We start from the raw sequence: 17,670 nt of genomic DNA on the forward strand, positions 1-17,670 counted from the left end.
TAACTGCGGGGGGCGGGGACGCGCGCGCCAGAGCGCGCTCTCTTGGTGGGGGAGTCGGAGGTGTGTGTGGGAACTGAGGGGCTATGGCATTCCTAGGCGGCGCACCCGCTCCCTAGGCAACTAGTGTCCCACCACCCGCGCGCGCCGCCAGCGCCCCTCCACTTCTCCCTCCCCCCTACGCCCCGTCACCATCACGCCCTCTTCCCTCCTCCTTCCTCTTTCCCCCTCCCCCGCTCCTCTTCCCGTCTCTTCCCTCCCTCTTTCCCCTCTTCTCCCCCCGATTCCGAGCACTCTATTTAAAACCACGGTTTCCTGCTCCACAAAATGGCCTCCGCATTCGGCACCTGCGGTCACGTGACCCGCTGTCCCCTGGGCTTCGGGCCCCTCATTGCCTAACTTGGATTTCGGGGCTTCTGCCCGGGAAAATACATGGGCTCATTAGTTTGGAGAAATCGCATCACCTTTCAAAGTCTAGGGGACTGAGAGAAGAAAAGAGCGCTCCCTAGAAAGAAAGGAACAGTGAAAACTGAGGACCTTGGGAAAAAAAGGGGAAAAAGGTCTAGGTTATATTTTCAGGTCTCTTAGTTGACGGAAAAACGGGAGGGGACGAGGTCTCGCGAGATCTCGAGACAGTCTTGAGAAAAAGGTAATAGCGGAGGACATGGGAAGTGGCACTCAAGCGATCTAGGACAGCATTTAGCGCTGAGTGCCAAGGCAGGACGGCGAGCCGCAGACGCGACCGACTAGGAAATCCCGCGAGGTTAGGACTAAACGAGCGCGCAGTAGCTAGGCAAAAGTCGTAGCGGCGGGAGGAGTGCGGGTGTGAGAGGGAGGGCACACGTCGTACGTGCTGACGTAGCAGTCACTCGAGCGGGTATATTAGATCCGTGGCCGCGCCGTGCATTTCAGAGCCGCAGTTCTCCCGTGAGAGGGCCTTCGCGGTGAACCCAACACATTAGCTCAGCAGCGGAAGACTCCGAGTTCTCGGTACTCTTCAGGGATGAGTCATGTGGCGGTGGAAAATGCGCTTGGGCTGGACCAGCAGGTGAGCCGCAAGGAGCCTACCGGGATTGTTGCTGCAGAAATTCCCTCCCCCGATCTAACCTGGCTTGTGGCGCAGTGCTACCTGGTACCCTCAGTTCCCATTTTCTGGGTCCCTCAGGCTAGCGAGTGTCAGTGCCCCGGGGCTGTGGGGGAACGGGAAGGTGACGGGAATGCTGATTGTGGCTGTCGCAGGGGCCCCAGCTTGGCCGGCGGTATTGTCCCCGGGCAGAGCACAATGGCGGCTTTTGTGTGTGCTTGCGCAGGCGGGCGGAGGGGGAGGGGGCGCGCGCTCTCGCGGAGGCGCGCACGCGCGAACCTCGACTTGACTAGTGACCCATGGGTGTTGCGGGGGGGGGGGGGGGGAGGGGCGCTGCGCGGAGGTTCGCGAAAGGGGACCTTTATGGCCCTGAGAGTTCGGGCGTCCGCGGCTCAGATTCTTGTCGGAGACCCAGGCGGCGTTGGCGTGTCTGTGTGTGCACGCGCGTGTGAGCGGGAGGTGGAACGCGGCCCTGGAATGTGGGAGGGGGCGGTGCGGGGGGTGGCCTTCGCTCGGGGTAATGGCGGCGGCCTCCTTTGTGTGGTGTCGGGTGGCTGGGCGGCGCTGCGCCCCCCCGAGCGGGAGAAGACGGGCCGCCGAGGGCCGGGAAACGGGGATGGATGGGCATCTTGTTCTTCCTGGGCTTCCTTCCTCGGGCTTTTTTTTTTTCGCTCCAGCCCGGCTTCCGCAGCCTCGGCTCCGTGGCCCGCGAGGCCGCGTTTCCGGAGTGGAAAGTTTTGTGACGCAGAAGATTGGGGGGGGGGGATGGAGAGGAGGGAGGAATGGGCCGCTGCGTGCGCGGTGGCGCCGGGCTCTGGAGATCGAGGTGGAACGCGGCGAGGAGGTTAGAGACCCGGCACGGCCGGCTCCGCCTCACGTGCTCGCAACAGTTACATTGTAGAGATTTAGCTCCGAGCCACGCGTCGTTTTGGGAGGTAGCACGGAGTGTACCCGTGTCCTCAGGTTGGGAACGTTTGGTGCGGGGCTCGGCCTGGGAAAAAACGCCTGGAATGTGGCTTGGGAAGAAATAAGCAATTTTGTTGGTGACTTGTTGCTGCTTGTGGACTGAAAATTTTGAAATCGGTCAGAGGTCCCGGATTTGTCGTCTTAATTGGAACCCCTCTTGTAAGGGTTTAGAGGTAGAGGACGGGAGGGCGCGTGATCGCAGAGGAGGGGTTCTGGGCTGAGATGGCAGAAGTCTGCATCCCTCAGCAACAGTGGCACCACGCTTCAGAAAAGCTCTCCAATCGATATTTTGTTTGGTGCTTTTAAGTAAACTTCTGCGTACCGCGAGCTCCAGAATTCTGAAACGAACTTGAGTGACACAAATGAATTGTTAATAGATTTTCAGTCGTGTGTAGTATTTTTTAGGGACTCAGCGATCTGTTGGGGGGGGGCATTTTTTCCATTAATGAATCAGAATAAATCTTACAAATGCTGACATGTTCCGTGTTAAATGGAGCAAAGACCGAAAAAAAACCTGGTTATCAAGAACATGGCCAGACCCCAGTTTTAAAATTTAATATATAGGTGGTGCCGGCACCTATCTAAGATTATAAGCAGGAATAAAATTTGACAGCGAAATAATTGGAAAAAAAGATACACAGTCGTTAGAATTAAGCAACAAGCAAATTCACAACTGAGAAAATTGCATTAATATTACCCTAGCAATTTGCAGTAGCATTTAAAGTGCTCTACGTAGTTCATTTTGCCAAGTGTAAAATTAATAACAAAACGTACTGCAATAAGTACAAAAAGAAAGTTTTTGCGCCTTAAACTGTTAGTCTGTTGATGAGACAATCGTGCAGAGAAAACACGGGAGCGTTTTGCTAATAGAAGTTAGGAAACGAGCTGCCTCAAAGTGTTAACCGTATTCATTATTTTTCTTTAAGATTTAGCATCTTAAAAAGAACGATTTAGCATTTTACAGTTTTCATTGATTACATTGATGCTTGCAACTTGACAGTATGTAATCTTAAGCTTTTAGCAGAGGACTTAAACGTTGTGGTTTATCGGAAACACGTGGCAATAGTGCCCTGTGGCTGGTTAGATTTTTTAAAAGCATAAAATTCTGCTTTTGGCACGTCGTTTCCTCCTCGTTGCTTGTAAATAGCTGTTTAGTCATTACAGAATTCGATGAAGCGCTTTTTTAGAATGTTGAGGCTTTAAGTTACCAGTGTAAAGGGATGGGTAGAAATGGAGATAAAAGGCAGTAAAATGTGCCATGTATGTACAAAATGTTCTCAGGTTAACTGAAAATGGAAGAATAAATAGGTACCTACTTAAGGTTGTGTAGTGGTTATATTATAAAGTTTTGTTGTGAAGAGTGCTACTCTAATTGCAGTATTTAGAAATGAAAGCTAAGAAATGGTCGATACAAGTTTTGTTCTGAATATTTTTCAGGTGTGCTGTGTAGGTTTAGAATTAATTCCAAGTAGAAAGTTGGTGTTATTGAAAACATTTATCTCCAAATGTTTGGAGCTAAAATGATCCATTGACTACTTGACATTTTAGAATAATTTAAATTTTTTGAACTTTTACAATGGAATAAGTTACAGGGAAAGTTCATTTTGATTGAATTATGAATTTGGATCCAGTTTCTCCTGGATAGCGCCACCATCTTGGTTAGGTACCTTCTGCAGTGTATACTGTAGTATTTTGCGTTTGCTCACATCCTTAGTCACATTCTCCTTAAGAGTTTCACTAAGTTTTCGTTTAGTGTAATGTTTCTGCGAATGGGCTGCTAACCAAAATTTAACTCTCTTCTAGTTTGCTGGCCTAGACCTGAACTCTTCAGATAATCAGAGTGGAGGAAGTACAGCCAGCAGTAAGTAAAATATTTTGTGCATTGACTGAATATTAGAGCTTAAGAAAAATTGTCAGAATATAGTTGGTTTACAATGTTGTGTTACTATTAGAACTATAATAACTTAATATTTTATTGGATTTATTTAAAATTTAGGAATTTCCCTTTCAGTTTTTACTGTGTAAAGAATGGGTGGCGTTGTGGTCTTTTGATAACGAGTAGTTTTCTTGAGTGAAAACCATCGTTAAGGACCTTATACAACACACAAATTATAGTTTGATTATGTCCATTATGAATCCTGAACACAGCTTAAAAGTGGTGGGAATGTATATTTCACTATTAAGAGTGAAGCTACTGGAATTAAACTGAATAAAGAGAGTATTCACATATTCACATTCATCAGGTACAGCCACTCCTTTCCCATGAAGAACATGAGACTTACTAATAGAACAAGGCTATAATGAATCTCGAAGGTGGTGGTTAGGATTTTAAATGCTGAATTGTATTGTTTTTTGAAAAAAATTTTTTTTCTCTTGAAAGCGTTTTTTTTGAGACACGGTGAAGATTAGTATTAAGGTGTAAGGGCTCTTGGTGGTTTATTACTGGCAGTAGACCTGCTTCAACTCAGATCTCTTCCTATTGAATTAACCGAAAGAAAAATGTAATATGTATATTGACTGTTAAGGTCTGAAAGCACTGTTTCTTCAAGCTCTGTTTATTGCATAGTTAAGGCATGTTTATTTTTAGGCAGGAAGGGCCTCATTGGGCACAGTTACTTGGTATTTGTTTTAAATTTCACTTTGTCAGGCTAAGAATCTTTTAGTAATTGACCATTCTAATGGAGATCTTTAATATTTAATTCAACCCAGAAGTGAAGAGGTTAAATTGCAGATTAACTAGTAATAAAGCAAGTTGATGTTACTTAGTTGGATATATATTACTTGCTTTTGTTCTCACCCATAGTCTAGGCTGTGTTTTTATTTGCATACAGAACAACAGTTGACTTCCTTAAACAGTGCAAGTCTCAAAACCCACAATTCCTTGAAATCATTTCACTCTTTGCAGCTTTTCCCATGTTACATGTGTACTCTATGTTTTGAATTTAAGCAGAGCAGGAACAAAAAAGCTTCTTAGTGACTAGATGCACGATTTTACTTTCTAGGTTGTTACAGTAATGCTTATGCTCCATAAGAGACTTGTTAATGTTTTTGTTCTGTGTTTGCTAGATTATTGTAGTACCAGTGTTGCAACTCTTGTTGTTTATGATAATTCTCTGAAATCATAGCAGGCTTTTTAAAAATAGTGTGTTAAATTGGCCATTAGTGGCAAATTAAATTTGTTCGTAGATTTCAACTATTAGGTTCCAATTCATTTCAAACCTGTTCTCCTTCCCCTTCTAAAATTCATCTTATTAAAGCAGTAACTCATTTAAAATAGAAGTAGACCAGACTAGAGACTTAATTTCTTTCTTTTCAGAACTTTTTTAGCATCACAAATTTCAGTAAAAAGCTTTCAGGTTTTTTGGAATATGAAAATTAACTTTGTCATTTCTTTTAGAAGGGCGCTATATTCCTCCTCACTTAAGGAACAGAGAAGCAACTAAAGGTAAGTTTTTTGAGCAACTTGGTATACTTAATTATTGCTGCATTTAAAAATCGGAGCTTAGGGAAAGTGAGACACCTCGAAGTCTGAACACTGCTCTTCTCTGCTACTGTCAGAATAATTTCAGATACTAGGGCTTACTCGCTTGGCAAAACTCGTCTAATGTCAGATAGAGGAAATCTCTGCATTTCCTGTGTCAAACTCTTCTGAGGCCAAGGGCATGGTTTTGTACAATTTCACTAGTCTTGTGCTTAATCTCTGTGTATGTAATCATTAGCAGCATGATTTCAATTTGAAAAAGGCGAATGGAGATCCTACTGTGTAGACAAAACTGCTGCACAGTGATAACAGTCCAGTTATTTCTGTCTTGCAGAGGTGCCAAAATGAAATGGAATTATTGGGGAATAGTTAACAAGCATCAGGCATGCTCCTGATAGATGGGAGTGGTTCCCTGGCTTCAACTGCTTCATTTAAATAGGTGATCTGAGATTCAGAGGAAAAGGGGAGGTCAGGAAAACTAAAAATCATGAAGAGGGAAGATACTGGATAAAGAAAGCAGGATTGGAAGGGTGGAAAGTCCACAGGAGCACATGATTTGCTGTCATTTCTCAATATCCATAGGTAGGTTGTATTAGCTTCACTATCCAAGGCAATACATGGAATATAAAATCTAGGGAATGGAACTAAAATCCTACATGCCATGGGGCCAAAAACATTAAAAGAACTCCTATATTATTTCTTCGCTGTCACGTCATTGTTTTTAGTTACTGTAGAGTAGGATTCTTATTTCTTAGAATGTGCTAGTTGAAATTGACCCCCATGTGTATTTAGTGCTTTTCCTCCTTTATTGCAGTGATAGGGAGAGAGGCAGTATCCTATAGGAGTTGGCGCTGAAACTGGTCTTAGATATAACTCAGCTCTTTATTGGTAGCCGAGGCTGTTAATCACCGGGCTAGTAGAGGCGGAAGGGAGAAGGAAAGTAACCTAATTAACTTGTAAACTATCTCAGACTATTTAATAAAATGTCACTGAAGCTAGTTAAACCCTCTGCTTGTCTTTAAACCATATACCTGTTGGGCTAATTTACACCTTTGTCATCCCCTCTTACTGAATGTTTATAGCTATACCCTAGGGACCTGTCTACACTGAATGTGTAGGTATCAAGATTTTCCTTTTTTCTAGATATTCCTAATTCTCATCTGGTACTATGTATTTCATGTGAACAGAGCACTGTTCTTAAACTTTTTACTATTGAAACCAAGAAATACTATATTAAACCAAGTGAATTTCTTAATGTTTTAAATGAATATCACTTCTAAGAAACATAGAGATAATGATTGCTCTTTCCTAGTAAACTCATTCACGTCTGTAAAATGAAATTAAATTGTGATGGTCATGTAACACGACCATAGTCATTGTGTTAAAGGCAAACCTACTGACCTTTTAGAAGTTGTATTCATTCAGAACATTTTCCGACTTGATGGTTTTGCTCAGTGTATAGTATGTTCTAGTACCATGGTAGGAATATTTCCATTGTCCCTCTGGTCCAGAGATGTGATAGTCATCGGAGGGCTTCAAATTCAGAAACACAGAAATCATGTTTTAAAGTAGTGTTATTTTCTAATTACTAGAATAAAATGAGTTTGCTTTTTTTTTTTTTTTTAATTGAAGGATTCTATGATAAAGACAGTTCAGGGTGGAGTTCTAGTAAAGATAAGGATGCATACAGCAGTTTTGGTTCCCGTAGTGATTCAAGAGGGAAATCTAGTTTCTTCAGTGATCGTGGAAGTGGATCAAGGGGAAGGTAAGTGATTTATTATCTTCTTGCCTTTCTTGCATGTGTACAATAAAGCAATTTAGAAATTGGTCTGTACCCTGACCCTTAAGTATGATTATTTTTCCCCCTTAGTGGACCACCTGTTGGGATAAGTATGTCTTTTTATTCATAGTTTTTTAAACTGTGAGAAGTCTTGACTAAATTGAACTTACTACACCGAAATTAAATGAGAATAAGAATATGCCCTTTGGCATTATCAGTTATTTTTATATTTCTCTAATTTTATGTATTCTACTTAAAAGAGTAAGTTTAGTGAATGGCCTAATTTGGTTGACATTTTTGTGGATATTCTATGACAATTTTTAAACACCTTATATTTTTGATTACATAAGTGTGATGAACTGACCTCATGCGCCTAATAGCTGTGGTTAGTCCTGTGTGTCCTGCTTTTTCGAAAACAGGCCTAAAACTAAAAACATCTTAATTCAGGTAAGGATTATTTTCTACCTTTTATCCAAAGTCTGTCACACAGGTGAGTTGTCCTTTAGTAGCATCCTAATGTAACCAGGATAATTGATATTTGGTGTGATACTTTCCTTTTTTTCTCCTACACTAAAAATATTTGGATGAAAACATTTAAAGGTGTAAGTTAATGTGCTGGTTTCACATATAAGATTGATTGCCCCAAGGGTTTTTATTTATATATTTATTGAAGTGTAGTTGCTTTACAATATTATGTTTCGGGTACAAAGACTTGATTCTTGATTTCAACATGTATGAGGACTATATCGGCTATATGATAATAAAGAAGGATACTGAATTTAGAAAATAAAGTTATGTAAATTGTGTAGTCTGGTGAGAGGGCCTTATTTGTCAAGTAAGAGTAAGCCCGAATTGGACTGGTGACATCCTTGAAATTAGCCATAATGAACCTCTCTCCAGGTAGAGTTCTAGTGGTAGGAATCTGATAATGGTTAAATAAGATTTTGATTAATTGCTTGTGCTGTTCAGGTTTGATGATCGTGGACGAGGTGACTATGACAGCATTGGTGGCCGTGGTGACAGAGGTGGTTTTGGCAAATACGAACGTGGAAATAGTCGCTGGTGTGACAAATCAGATGAAGATGATTGGTCAAAACCACTCCCACCAAGTGAACGCTTGGAACAGTAAGTTTCTGAAATGTATGTTAATTGTGATGAAGCCTTATTAGCTCCGTGTAACAAACTTAACAATCTTCTGATTTCAGAGAACTCTTTTCTGGAGGCAACACTGGGATTAACTTTGAAAAATATGATGACATTCCAGTTGAGGCAACAGGCAACAACTGTCCTCCACATATTGAGAGTGTAGGTATTTTTGCTTGACCTTTAAGACAGGGAAATGTAGATCTTTTCACAGCACATCAAGATGAGATGGGCTTCCTAAAGACATATGTAGACTGCCTGCTTTATCTTGACAGTTTTTTAAAGTTAATTTAAAAACCTTGCCTCATTGGTTTGTGGAAAGGGGGAGAGTGAATTTAGTGTTACCATTACTAATAATTTGAAATAGAAAATGGGTTGGGTGTTGACCTAAATGGGAAGGAAATCCAAAAGAGGGATGTGTATACATATAGCTGATTTAACTTTGCCGTACAGTAGAAACTAACACATCATTGTAAAGTAATTATCTGCCTATTAAAAACTAACTTAAAAAGTAAATAGTCAAGAAGCTGAGAGTTGAAATAAATGAGGCAAATGATTGGGGGTAAAAAGAAATAGAAAGTGGGTCAAACGTAGGAAGAACCCAAAACTTTTCCATTTTAGGTTAAGCTTAGGGAGTGGTTTGGTTTTGTTTTTCCTCAAAATGTGTAATATGATGACTTTTACTAAAGCAACTTGAAAGTTCAAATTGGTTGATAGTTGTTCCCCCCTCATTGTATTTGTATAAAACAAAATGCTCCAGATAGCAATTCTGCTTGTTTAAATTAACCCTGATGAATTTCTTGACAGTTCAGTGATGTTGAGATGGGAGAAATTATTATGGGAAACATTGAGCTTACTCGTTACACTCGCCCAACTCCAGTGCAAAAGCATGCTATTCCTATTATCAAAGAGAAGAGAGACTTGATGGCCTGTGCCCAGACAGGTAAGCAGACTTGATGAAAGTAAAAAGTTGTCAAGAATACCTTGACTTGGCTTACTCTCATAAAACCAATACCAGGAAAATATGCATGGAGCATTTTAAGTTTCATAAGGAAGCTTGAGTCCTGTATGTAGCCTGACTGGTACACCTTGGTAAGGAGTAGCGGGATGGTATCTCTTATCTTAGCCTTTTGGGTATATTACTTCTAGTGTTTTCACTAGGGTATCTTGGGGATGGCCTATAGAAAGTCATGAGCCTGATAGTACTGCAACAAGTGGATAGGTTTTTGTGATTGCAGTGGTGGGGAAGTGAGCACTAGAACATTATTGTATCTGGGATTAGAGAAAGATAGAGAATAGCCTGTGATCATGGGAATGTGGCCAAAAGAAGGTTCATTCATGGGTAAAGTAGTACCTCCCTATCAGTATATACAGTACCTACAAGGAAGTGTTAGAAATTGACACCAGTTTTGAGACAGAACTCCTGCTATCTTTACACAAGTGCTTCCTAGTGGCTCAGATGGTAAAGAATCGGCCTGCAATGCAGGAGACCTAGGGCTCGATCCCTGGGTTGGGAAGATCCCCTGGATGTGGGCGTGACGACTCCAGTATTCTTGGCCTGGAAAATCCCCATGGACAGAGATGCCTGGTGGGCTACAGTCCATGGGGTTGCAAAGAATCGGACATGACTGCGTGACTAAGCACATACATACGTTACACAGGTGAAGCAAAGAAGTGAAAACTACTACAATGTTAGTGACCAAAACGTGGTACTTTTTTTTTTTTTTTTTTTTGGTAAATGAACAAAAATATTTTTTTTGGATGATGGACCATGTTTTCTCTGCAGCTACTCTGCTGTTGTATGAAAGCAGCCATAGATGATCTGTAAATTACTGGTCACAGCTATATTCCAGTAAAGCTTTTTTTATAAAGATAAATAGTTTAGACTTAGTTTGCTAACTCCTATTATAGGTTGATCAAAGTCATCACTTGATGGTATTTTTAAATTAGCCTGTTTTTAGGAATTTAATTTGGGAATTAAAATGAGATTACTAATTAATTGCTAAGTAATTGGGCAGTTAAAACACCATCATCTACCAATATATGTTCAAAAGTAATAAGCCAGTTTTTCTGTGGTTAATTGAATATGCTTTCTTTAAAATAGGGTCTGGAAAAACTGCAGCATTTCTCTTGCCCATCTTGAGTCAGATTTATTCTGATGGTCCTGGCGAGGCTCTGAGGGCCATGAAGGTAAATATTTCTATATAAAATGGGAAAGTTTTTTAAAAAAGGGGGGGGAGTTCTCTAAATGACAATAAGACTTGCATTCTAATCTGTATAATTAGTAACAGCATTTACATGTAATCTGTAAATTGCAGAAGGGGATTATGTTGTAATGAACCTTTAAGAGAGGATGTTAAGTTTAATAAATTATTTCTTAGGAAAATGGAAGATATGGGCGCCGCAAACAATACCCAATCTCTTTGGTGTTGGCACCAACTAGAGAATTGGCTGTACAGATCTATGAGGAAGCCAGGAAAGTAAGTATGCCTTTCAGGTTATTGGCCTTCTCATTGATTCTGATGAAGTGTTTTATGACCATGTAAAAATCTTGGGTCTTAAAATTAATAAATTTTTCTTTGCTTACAGTTTTCATACCGATCTAGAGTTCGTCCTTGCGTGGTTTATGGTGGTGCTGATATTGGTCAGCAAATTCGAGACTTAGAACGTGGATGCCATTTATTAGTCGCGACTCCAGGACGTCTAGTGGATATGATGGAAAGAGGAAAAATTGGATTAGACTTCTGCAAGTATGTTAATTTTTAAGTGTGTGAAATGCATTTTTTAGTCTTCCAACTTTTATAAAAAGTTAGCTCATTGTCATTTTAATTTGAAGTGATTTTTTTTTTTTTAGTAGAGGCTACCTTTAGACCAGAGTCAAGTATAAGAGCTAATTTGGCTGTGCGATTTAGTGGCAGAGATCCTGTGCTGTGTCTTACGTACATGGGTCAGATTGTAGGGTGTGAAGAACTAAACTACCTGAATGAACAATCAACTGTGCTTATAGAAACAGAAACTACCTTTTCTCCTCAAATTCTAAGCTGGATTTTTTTTCATGGCAGGTACTTGGTGTTAGATGAAGCTGATCGGATGTTGGATATGGGATTTGAACCTCAGATACGTAGAATTGTTGAACAAGATACTATGCCACCAAAGGGAGTTCGCCACACTATGATGTTTAGTGCTACTTTCCCTAAGGAAATACAGGTATTGTTTGGTGCTGCAGATCTTACTTACTTAGGAATTTGTTTATCTCAATAGATGATAAAACAATATTATTTTTTTCTTTCAGATGCTTGCTCGTGACTTCTTGGATGAATATATCTTTTTGGCCGTAGGAAGAGTTGGCTCTACCTCTGAGAACATAACACAGAAAGTAGTTTGGGTTGAAGAGTCAGACAAACGGTCATTTCTGCTTGATCTTCTAAATGCAACAGGTATAATTTTAGCATCAGTCTGGTGGCTTAGGTAATCTATTTGGATCACCTTTAGTGCTTTTCCTTCTCATCCAATACATTCTGTAGAAACAGTCTACTTGCCTCTATTTGCAAGTTTACTAAGTGCAAAGAGAACCAAACCACTATTGGTGACAGAAACCTTCTGATATTTTAACTTTAGGCAAAGATTCACTGACTTTAGTGTTTGTGGAGACCAAAAAGGGTGCAGATTCTCTGGAGGATTTCTTATACCATGAAGGATATGCTTGTACCAGTATCCATGGAGACCGATCTCAGAGAGATAGAGAAGAGGCCCTTCACCAGTTCCGCTCAGGAAAAAGCCCAATTCTCGTGGCTACAGCAGTATGTAAAATTTAATCCTATTTTCTAGGTCAGCATGTTCAACTATTTATTTTCTTTTAAATGGACCATATGTAACAAAAATTATATTCTAGGTAGCAGCAAGAGGACTGGACATATCAAATGTGAAACATGTTATCAATTTTGACTTGCCAAGTGATATTGAAGAATATGTACATCGCATTGGTCGTACAGGACGTGTGGGAAACCTTGGTAAGTGTGTGGTTACTTAGGATGATCTGGGGATTTCTGATTTTCAGTGTGATTCTTACAGCAAAAAACTTTTCAGGGTCTTAGATGAACTCTGATTTTCATGGAATGCTATTAAAATAATCAGAAGTGGCGGGGGGGGGGGGGGAGGGAGTCAAGGTTTGTTCAAAGAACAAATAGGAAATTATCTTTTTTTTTAAATTATTCTACTTCTAATATGAAAGTAAGAATATTGTGCTGCTCTGTGGAAGACCTTAATTTATGTACTTTTTGGAACTGTTTTAGGCCTTGCCACCTCATTCTTTAATGAGAGGAACATAAATATTACCAAGGATTTGTTGGATCTTCTTGTTGAAGCTAAACAGGAAGTGCCATCTTGGTTAGAAAACATGGCTTATGAACACCACTACAAGGGTAGCAGTCGTGGACGATCCAAAAGGTGAGTTAGAAATGGTGTATAATGATGGAGATGGTTTTGATTTTTAAGGTTATTTAAGTGACCTTCAGTGTCAGCTTTTCACAGCTAAGGCCTTATAAAATTCCTATTAGAGAAAAGAAGGGCTGGGTGGAATTGCTTGAATTAGAAAATCAGAAATTGGTCATTGGAAATTTTTAACAAGAATTGGGTTATCTTTATGTAAACTAACATTTTGTCCTTATAGTAGTAGATTCAGTGGAGGATTTGGTGCCAGAGACTATCGACAGAGTAGTGGTGGCAGCAGTTCCAGCTTCAGCAGCAGCCGCGCCAGCAGCAGCCGCAGTGGTGGAGGCGGCCATGGAAGCAGCAGAGGGTTTGGTGGAGGTAATGTTAAATTTTAACCTCATTCCTTTGGGAAAGGTTTTTTTCCCTTTTTCATCTTTTTCAAAGCGTAATTTAAAATGGCCCTGTAGATTGCTTTTTGTAATTTTACCTCAAAATATGTAAAGAAGGGAAAGATTGTATTATATAGTGGATGACTTAATAATTTCTTCTTTTTTTTTTTAATCTCATTAGGTGGCTATGGAAGCTTTTACAACAGTGATGGATATGGAGGAAATTATAACTCCCAGGGGGTTGACTGGTGGGGTAACTGAACCTGCTTTGCAGTAGGTCACCCTGCCAAACAAGCTAATATGGAAACCACATGTAACTTAGCCAGACTATACCTTGTGTAGCTTCAAGAACTCGCAGTACATTACCAGCTGTGATTCTCCACTGAAATTTTTTTTTTAAGGGAGCTCAAGGTCACATGAAGAGTCGAAAGGAACAATCAGCAGCCCTGTTCAGAAGGTGGTTTGAAGATTTCATTGCTGTAGTTTGGATTAACTCCCCTCCCAACCCCCATCCCAAACTGCATTTATAATTTGTGACTGAGGATCATTTGTTTGTTAATGTACTGTGCCTTTAACTTTAGACAACTTTTTATTTTGATGTCCTGTTGGCTCAGTAATGCTCAAGATATCAATTGTTTTTGACAAAATAAATTTACTGAACTTGGGCTAAAATCAAACCTTGGCACACAGGTGTGATACAACTTAACAGGAATCATCGATTCATCCATAAATATTATAAGGAAAAAACTTATGCAGTAGCCTGCATTAGGGCTTTTTGATACTTGCAGATTGGGGGAAAACAAACAACAAATGTCTTCGAAGCATATTAATGGAATTAGTTTCTAATGTGGCGAACTGTATTAAGTTAAAGTTCTGATTTGCTCACTCTATCCTGGATAGGTATTTAGAACCTGATAGTCTTTAAACAAGCCATTCCAGTCATGATGAGGTGATGTATGAATACATGCATACATTCAAAGCACTGTTTTCAAAGTTAATGCAAGTAAATACAGCAATTCCTCTTTCAGTGTTTAGGCAGATCATTAATTATGAGCTAGCCAAATGTGGGCATACTATTACAGGGAAAGTTTAAAGGTCTGATAACTTGAGATAGGGTTTTAGGAGAATTCATCTACTTAGACTTTTTAAATGCCTGCCATAAGTGAAATTGAAATGGTAGAATGGCTGACCACAGCAATGACGAGCCCTCATTAGGGCCCTGGATGATTTTTGGTCTAATAACGCATGCTAGTGTTGATGTTTTTTGGTCAAGAGGGTATGAACAGGAAGAATTAAATGCAGCAGGCTTTCTTTTAAATGCCGATTCATATTACTCTGTTCAAGCTGCGTTGAGATGTTAAACTGGCTTACTATAGACTTTGTAAAAATGGCTCCAGAAGAGTAACAAACTGAAATCTTTGAGATCACACAGGTTGGAAATATGTACATAACTGCACAAGGTGTCAATTCTGCTATACAGTGCAGTTTTAGTCAGTTTTAGTTGCATAGGTTTCCATTGTATTTATAGTCTGTTTATGCTAAATCTGGCCAAAGATGAGCATTGTCCACCACTAAAATGCCTCTGCCACTTTTGAATTCTGTGCTAATTTTGTGGCCAGAATGCGGTGATCAAAATGCTCAATCTTTTTACAGTGGCATAGGAAGATGGCAAAAATTTCCTAAAGTGCAATAGATTTTCAAGTGTATTGTGCCTTGTTCTAAAACTTTTATTAAGTAGGTGCACTTGACAGTATTGAGGTCATTTGTTATGGTGCTATTTCAATTAGTCTAGGTTTAGGCCCTTGTACATTTTGCCCATAACTTTTTACAAAGTACTTCTTTTATTGCACATTCAGAGAATTTTATATATATGTCTTGTGTGCGTGTCCTTAAACTTCCAATCTTATTTTGTCTCTTGGAGATTGTTGAACGCAGCTTGTCTAGGAAGGGGATGGGACTAGATTCTAAAATTTATTTGGGACCATGGGAATGATAGTTGGGAAGAAAACTATTTGCACACGACAGATTTCTAGATACTTTTTGCTGCTAGTTTTATGTAATATTTATTGAACATTTTGACAAATATTTATTTTTGTAAGCCTAAAAGTGATTCTTTGAAAGTTTAAAGAAACTTGACCAAAAGACAGTACAAAAACACTGGCACTTGAATGTTGAATGTCACCGTATGCGTGAAATTATATATTTCGGGGTAGTGTGAGCTTTTAATGTTAAGTCATATTAAACTCTTAAGTCAAATTAAGCAGACCCGGCATTGGCAGTGTAGCCATAACTTTCTGATGTTAGTAAAAACAAAATTGGCGACTTTAAATTAAATCATGCCAAGGTTTTGATACACTCGTCTTAAGATAATAATGAAACACTTCAAAACACTGATATGAAGTGTCCATATTCAAATATTGTGTGTTTTGTTTCGTTGTGTGTATTTTTTTTCCAGTGAATGTCTGGCTCATTGCAATCCTGAAACATGTGGTTATCTTTGTTGTATTGGCATAATCAGTGACTTGTACATTCAGCGATAGCATTTGAGCAAGTTTTATCAGCAAGCAATATTTTCAGTTAATAAATAAGGTTTCAAAAATCATATAAGAGTGAATTTAAACTTGCTGAATGTAAAGATTGAACCTCAAGTCACTGTAGCTTTAGTAATTGCTTATTGTATTAGTTTAGATGCTAGCACTGCATGTGCTGTGCATATTCTGATTTTATTAAAATAAAAGTTGAACTGCACAGTCTCTTTTGTTGTTATCAATTGTGGTTTATTATTAGGTGAAAATAAAGTTGTCTTGCCTGAAGAGTTGTAAGATGTAATTTTTTGGGGTTGCCATCCAGTGCTGATTTTTAAATACCTCTTGGATACAGAATTACTCTATTTTAATAAAAGATGAAGATGGTGTTAGTTTGGAATACAGTGAAAAAAAGGATTTTTGTAATAGATGAAAATCCAAAGGATCCTTGTTGATGTATAATTTATGATTATAGTTTGAAATTTATGGATGTAGGGGTGGAAACTTCTTGGAAGCACTTGATACATAGGATGATTGAACAGTGCAGTAATGAATTGGGTAAAAAAAATGCATTAGTGATCTAATATGTGCAATAAGTACTTAAAGATCAAGAATGTTATTTGGGGTTGGGGTGATCAGTGGCTCAGTTGTGTCCGACTGCGACCATGTGGACTGCAGCACGCCAGGCCTCCCTGTCCATCACCAACTCTTGGAGTTTACTCAAACTCATGTCCATTGAGTCAGTGATGCTATCCAACCATCATCCTTCTCCTGCCTTCAATCTTTCCCAACATCAGGGTCTTTGCCAGTGAGTCAGTTCTTGGCATCAGGTGGCCAAAATATTGGTAGTTTCAGCTTCAGCATCAGTCCTTCAAATGAATATTCAGGACTGATTTCCTTTAGGATGGACTGGTTGGATCTCCTTGAAGTCCAAGGGACTCTCAAACTTCTCCAACACCACAGTTCAAAAGCATCAATTCTTCAGTGCTCTGCCCTCTTTATGGTCCAAGTTTCATCAATACATGACTACTGGAAAAACCATAGCTTTGACAAGACAGAACTTTGTTGGCAAAGTAATGCCTCTGCTTCTTAATATGCTGTCTAGGTTGGTCATAGCTTTATCTTCCAAGGAGCAAGCGTCTTAACTTCATGGCTGCAGTCACCATCTGCAGTGATTTTGGAGCCCAAGAAAATAGTCTGTCACTGTTTCCGCTGTTTTCCCTATCTATTTGCCATGAAGTGATGGGACCAGATGCCATGATCCTAGTTTTCTGAATGTTGAGTTTTAAGCCAACTTTTTCACTCTTTGATCAAGAGGCTCTTTAATTCTTCGCTTTCTGCCGTAAGGGTGTTGTCATCTGCATGTCTGAGGTTATTGTTTCTCCTGGCCATCTTGGTTCCTCTTAGTGACTTCCATTATTTTCATTGTTGATTCTTTTCTCCCCCATTTCCCCTACCTACATCTGACTAGGTTGTCTTTAGAATAATTCCTGAAGTAAGATTATTTTGACATAGCAGTATGTTTAATTGTATTGTGGAAGAATATTTCTTGTGGAAATGTTTTTTGGAGAAAACCGTATAGGTCAACACATACTTCAAGGAAGTGTCTCAAGAGTTAAACAGAATTATATGACTCAGCAATTCTGCCTCGGAAAAGAATCTACAGTTTAGGCTTGTGTGTTAATATGCGTTGGCATTATCCACAACCTCCAAAAGAAAGTGTTAGTCACTCAGTTATAGTTGACTCTTTGTGACACCATGGACTGTAGCCTGCCAGGTTCCTCTGTCCATGGGGTTTCCCAGGCAATACTGGAGTGGGTAGCCATTTCCTTCTCCAGGGGATCTTTTCAATCCAGGGATTGAACCTGAGTCTC

The 17,670-nt window shown here is 39.8% G+C and overlaps 1 protein-coding gene across 3 annotated transcripts; it reads left to right on the top strand.

The window, feature by feature from the left end:
• The first annotated feature begins 891 nt into the window (after positions 1 to 891).
• DDX3X (DEAD-box helicase 3 X-linked) lies at positions 892 to 16,084 on the top strand. 3 transcript variants are annotated; one of them, XM_020898952.2, is made up of 17 exons: positions 892 to 1,045; positions 3,851 to 3,908; positions 5,445 to 5,492; positions 7,161 to 7,293; positions 8,278 to 8,433; positions 8,514 to 8,613; positions 9,259 to 9,394; positions 10,556 to 10,641; positions 10,833 to 10,931; positions 11,041 to 11,201; positions 11,514 to 11,658; positions 11,744 to 11,888; positions 12,070 to 12,251; positions 12,344 to 12,461; positions 12,744 to 12,897; positions 13,121 to 13,260; positions 13,453 to 16,084. In XM_020898952.2, the coding sequence occupies exons 1-17, from the start codon at positions 1,001 to 1,003 to the stop codon at positions 13,530 to 13,532; spliced, it is 1,986 nt and encodes a 661-aa protein (XP_020754611.1). In that variant the 5' UTR covers positions 892 to 1,000; the 3' UTR covers positions 13,533 to 16,084. The 3 variants fall into 3 exon arrangements, with proteins under 3 accessions (XP_020754611.1, XP_020754612.1, XP_070318016.1); XM_020898953.2 differs by having other exon boundaries at positions 13,124 to 13,260; XM_070461915.1 differs by having other exon boundaries at positions 5,448 to 5,492.
• Positions 16,085 to 17,670: the final 1,586 nt, after the last annotated feature.

The sequence above is a fragment of the Odocoileus virginianus genome, chromosome X (genome assembly GCF_023699985.2).
Source record: "Odocoileus virginianus isolate 20LAN1187 ecotype Illinois chromosome X, Ovbor_1.2, whole genome shotgun sequence".
Lineage (NCBI taxonomy): Eukaryota > Metazoa > Chordata > Mammalia > Artiodactyla > Cervidae > Odocoileus > Odocoileus virginianus.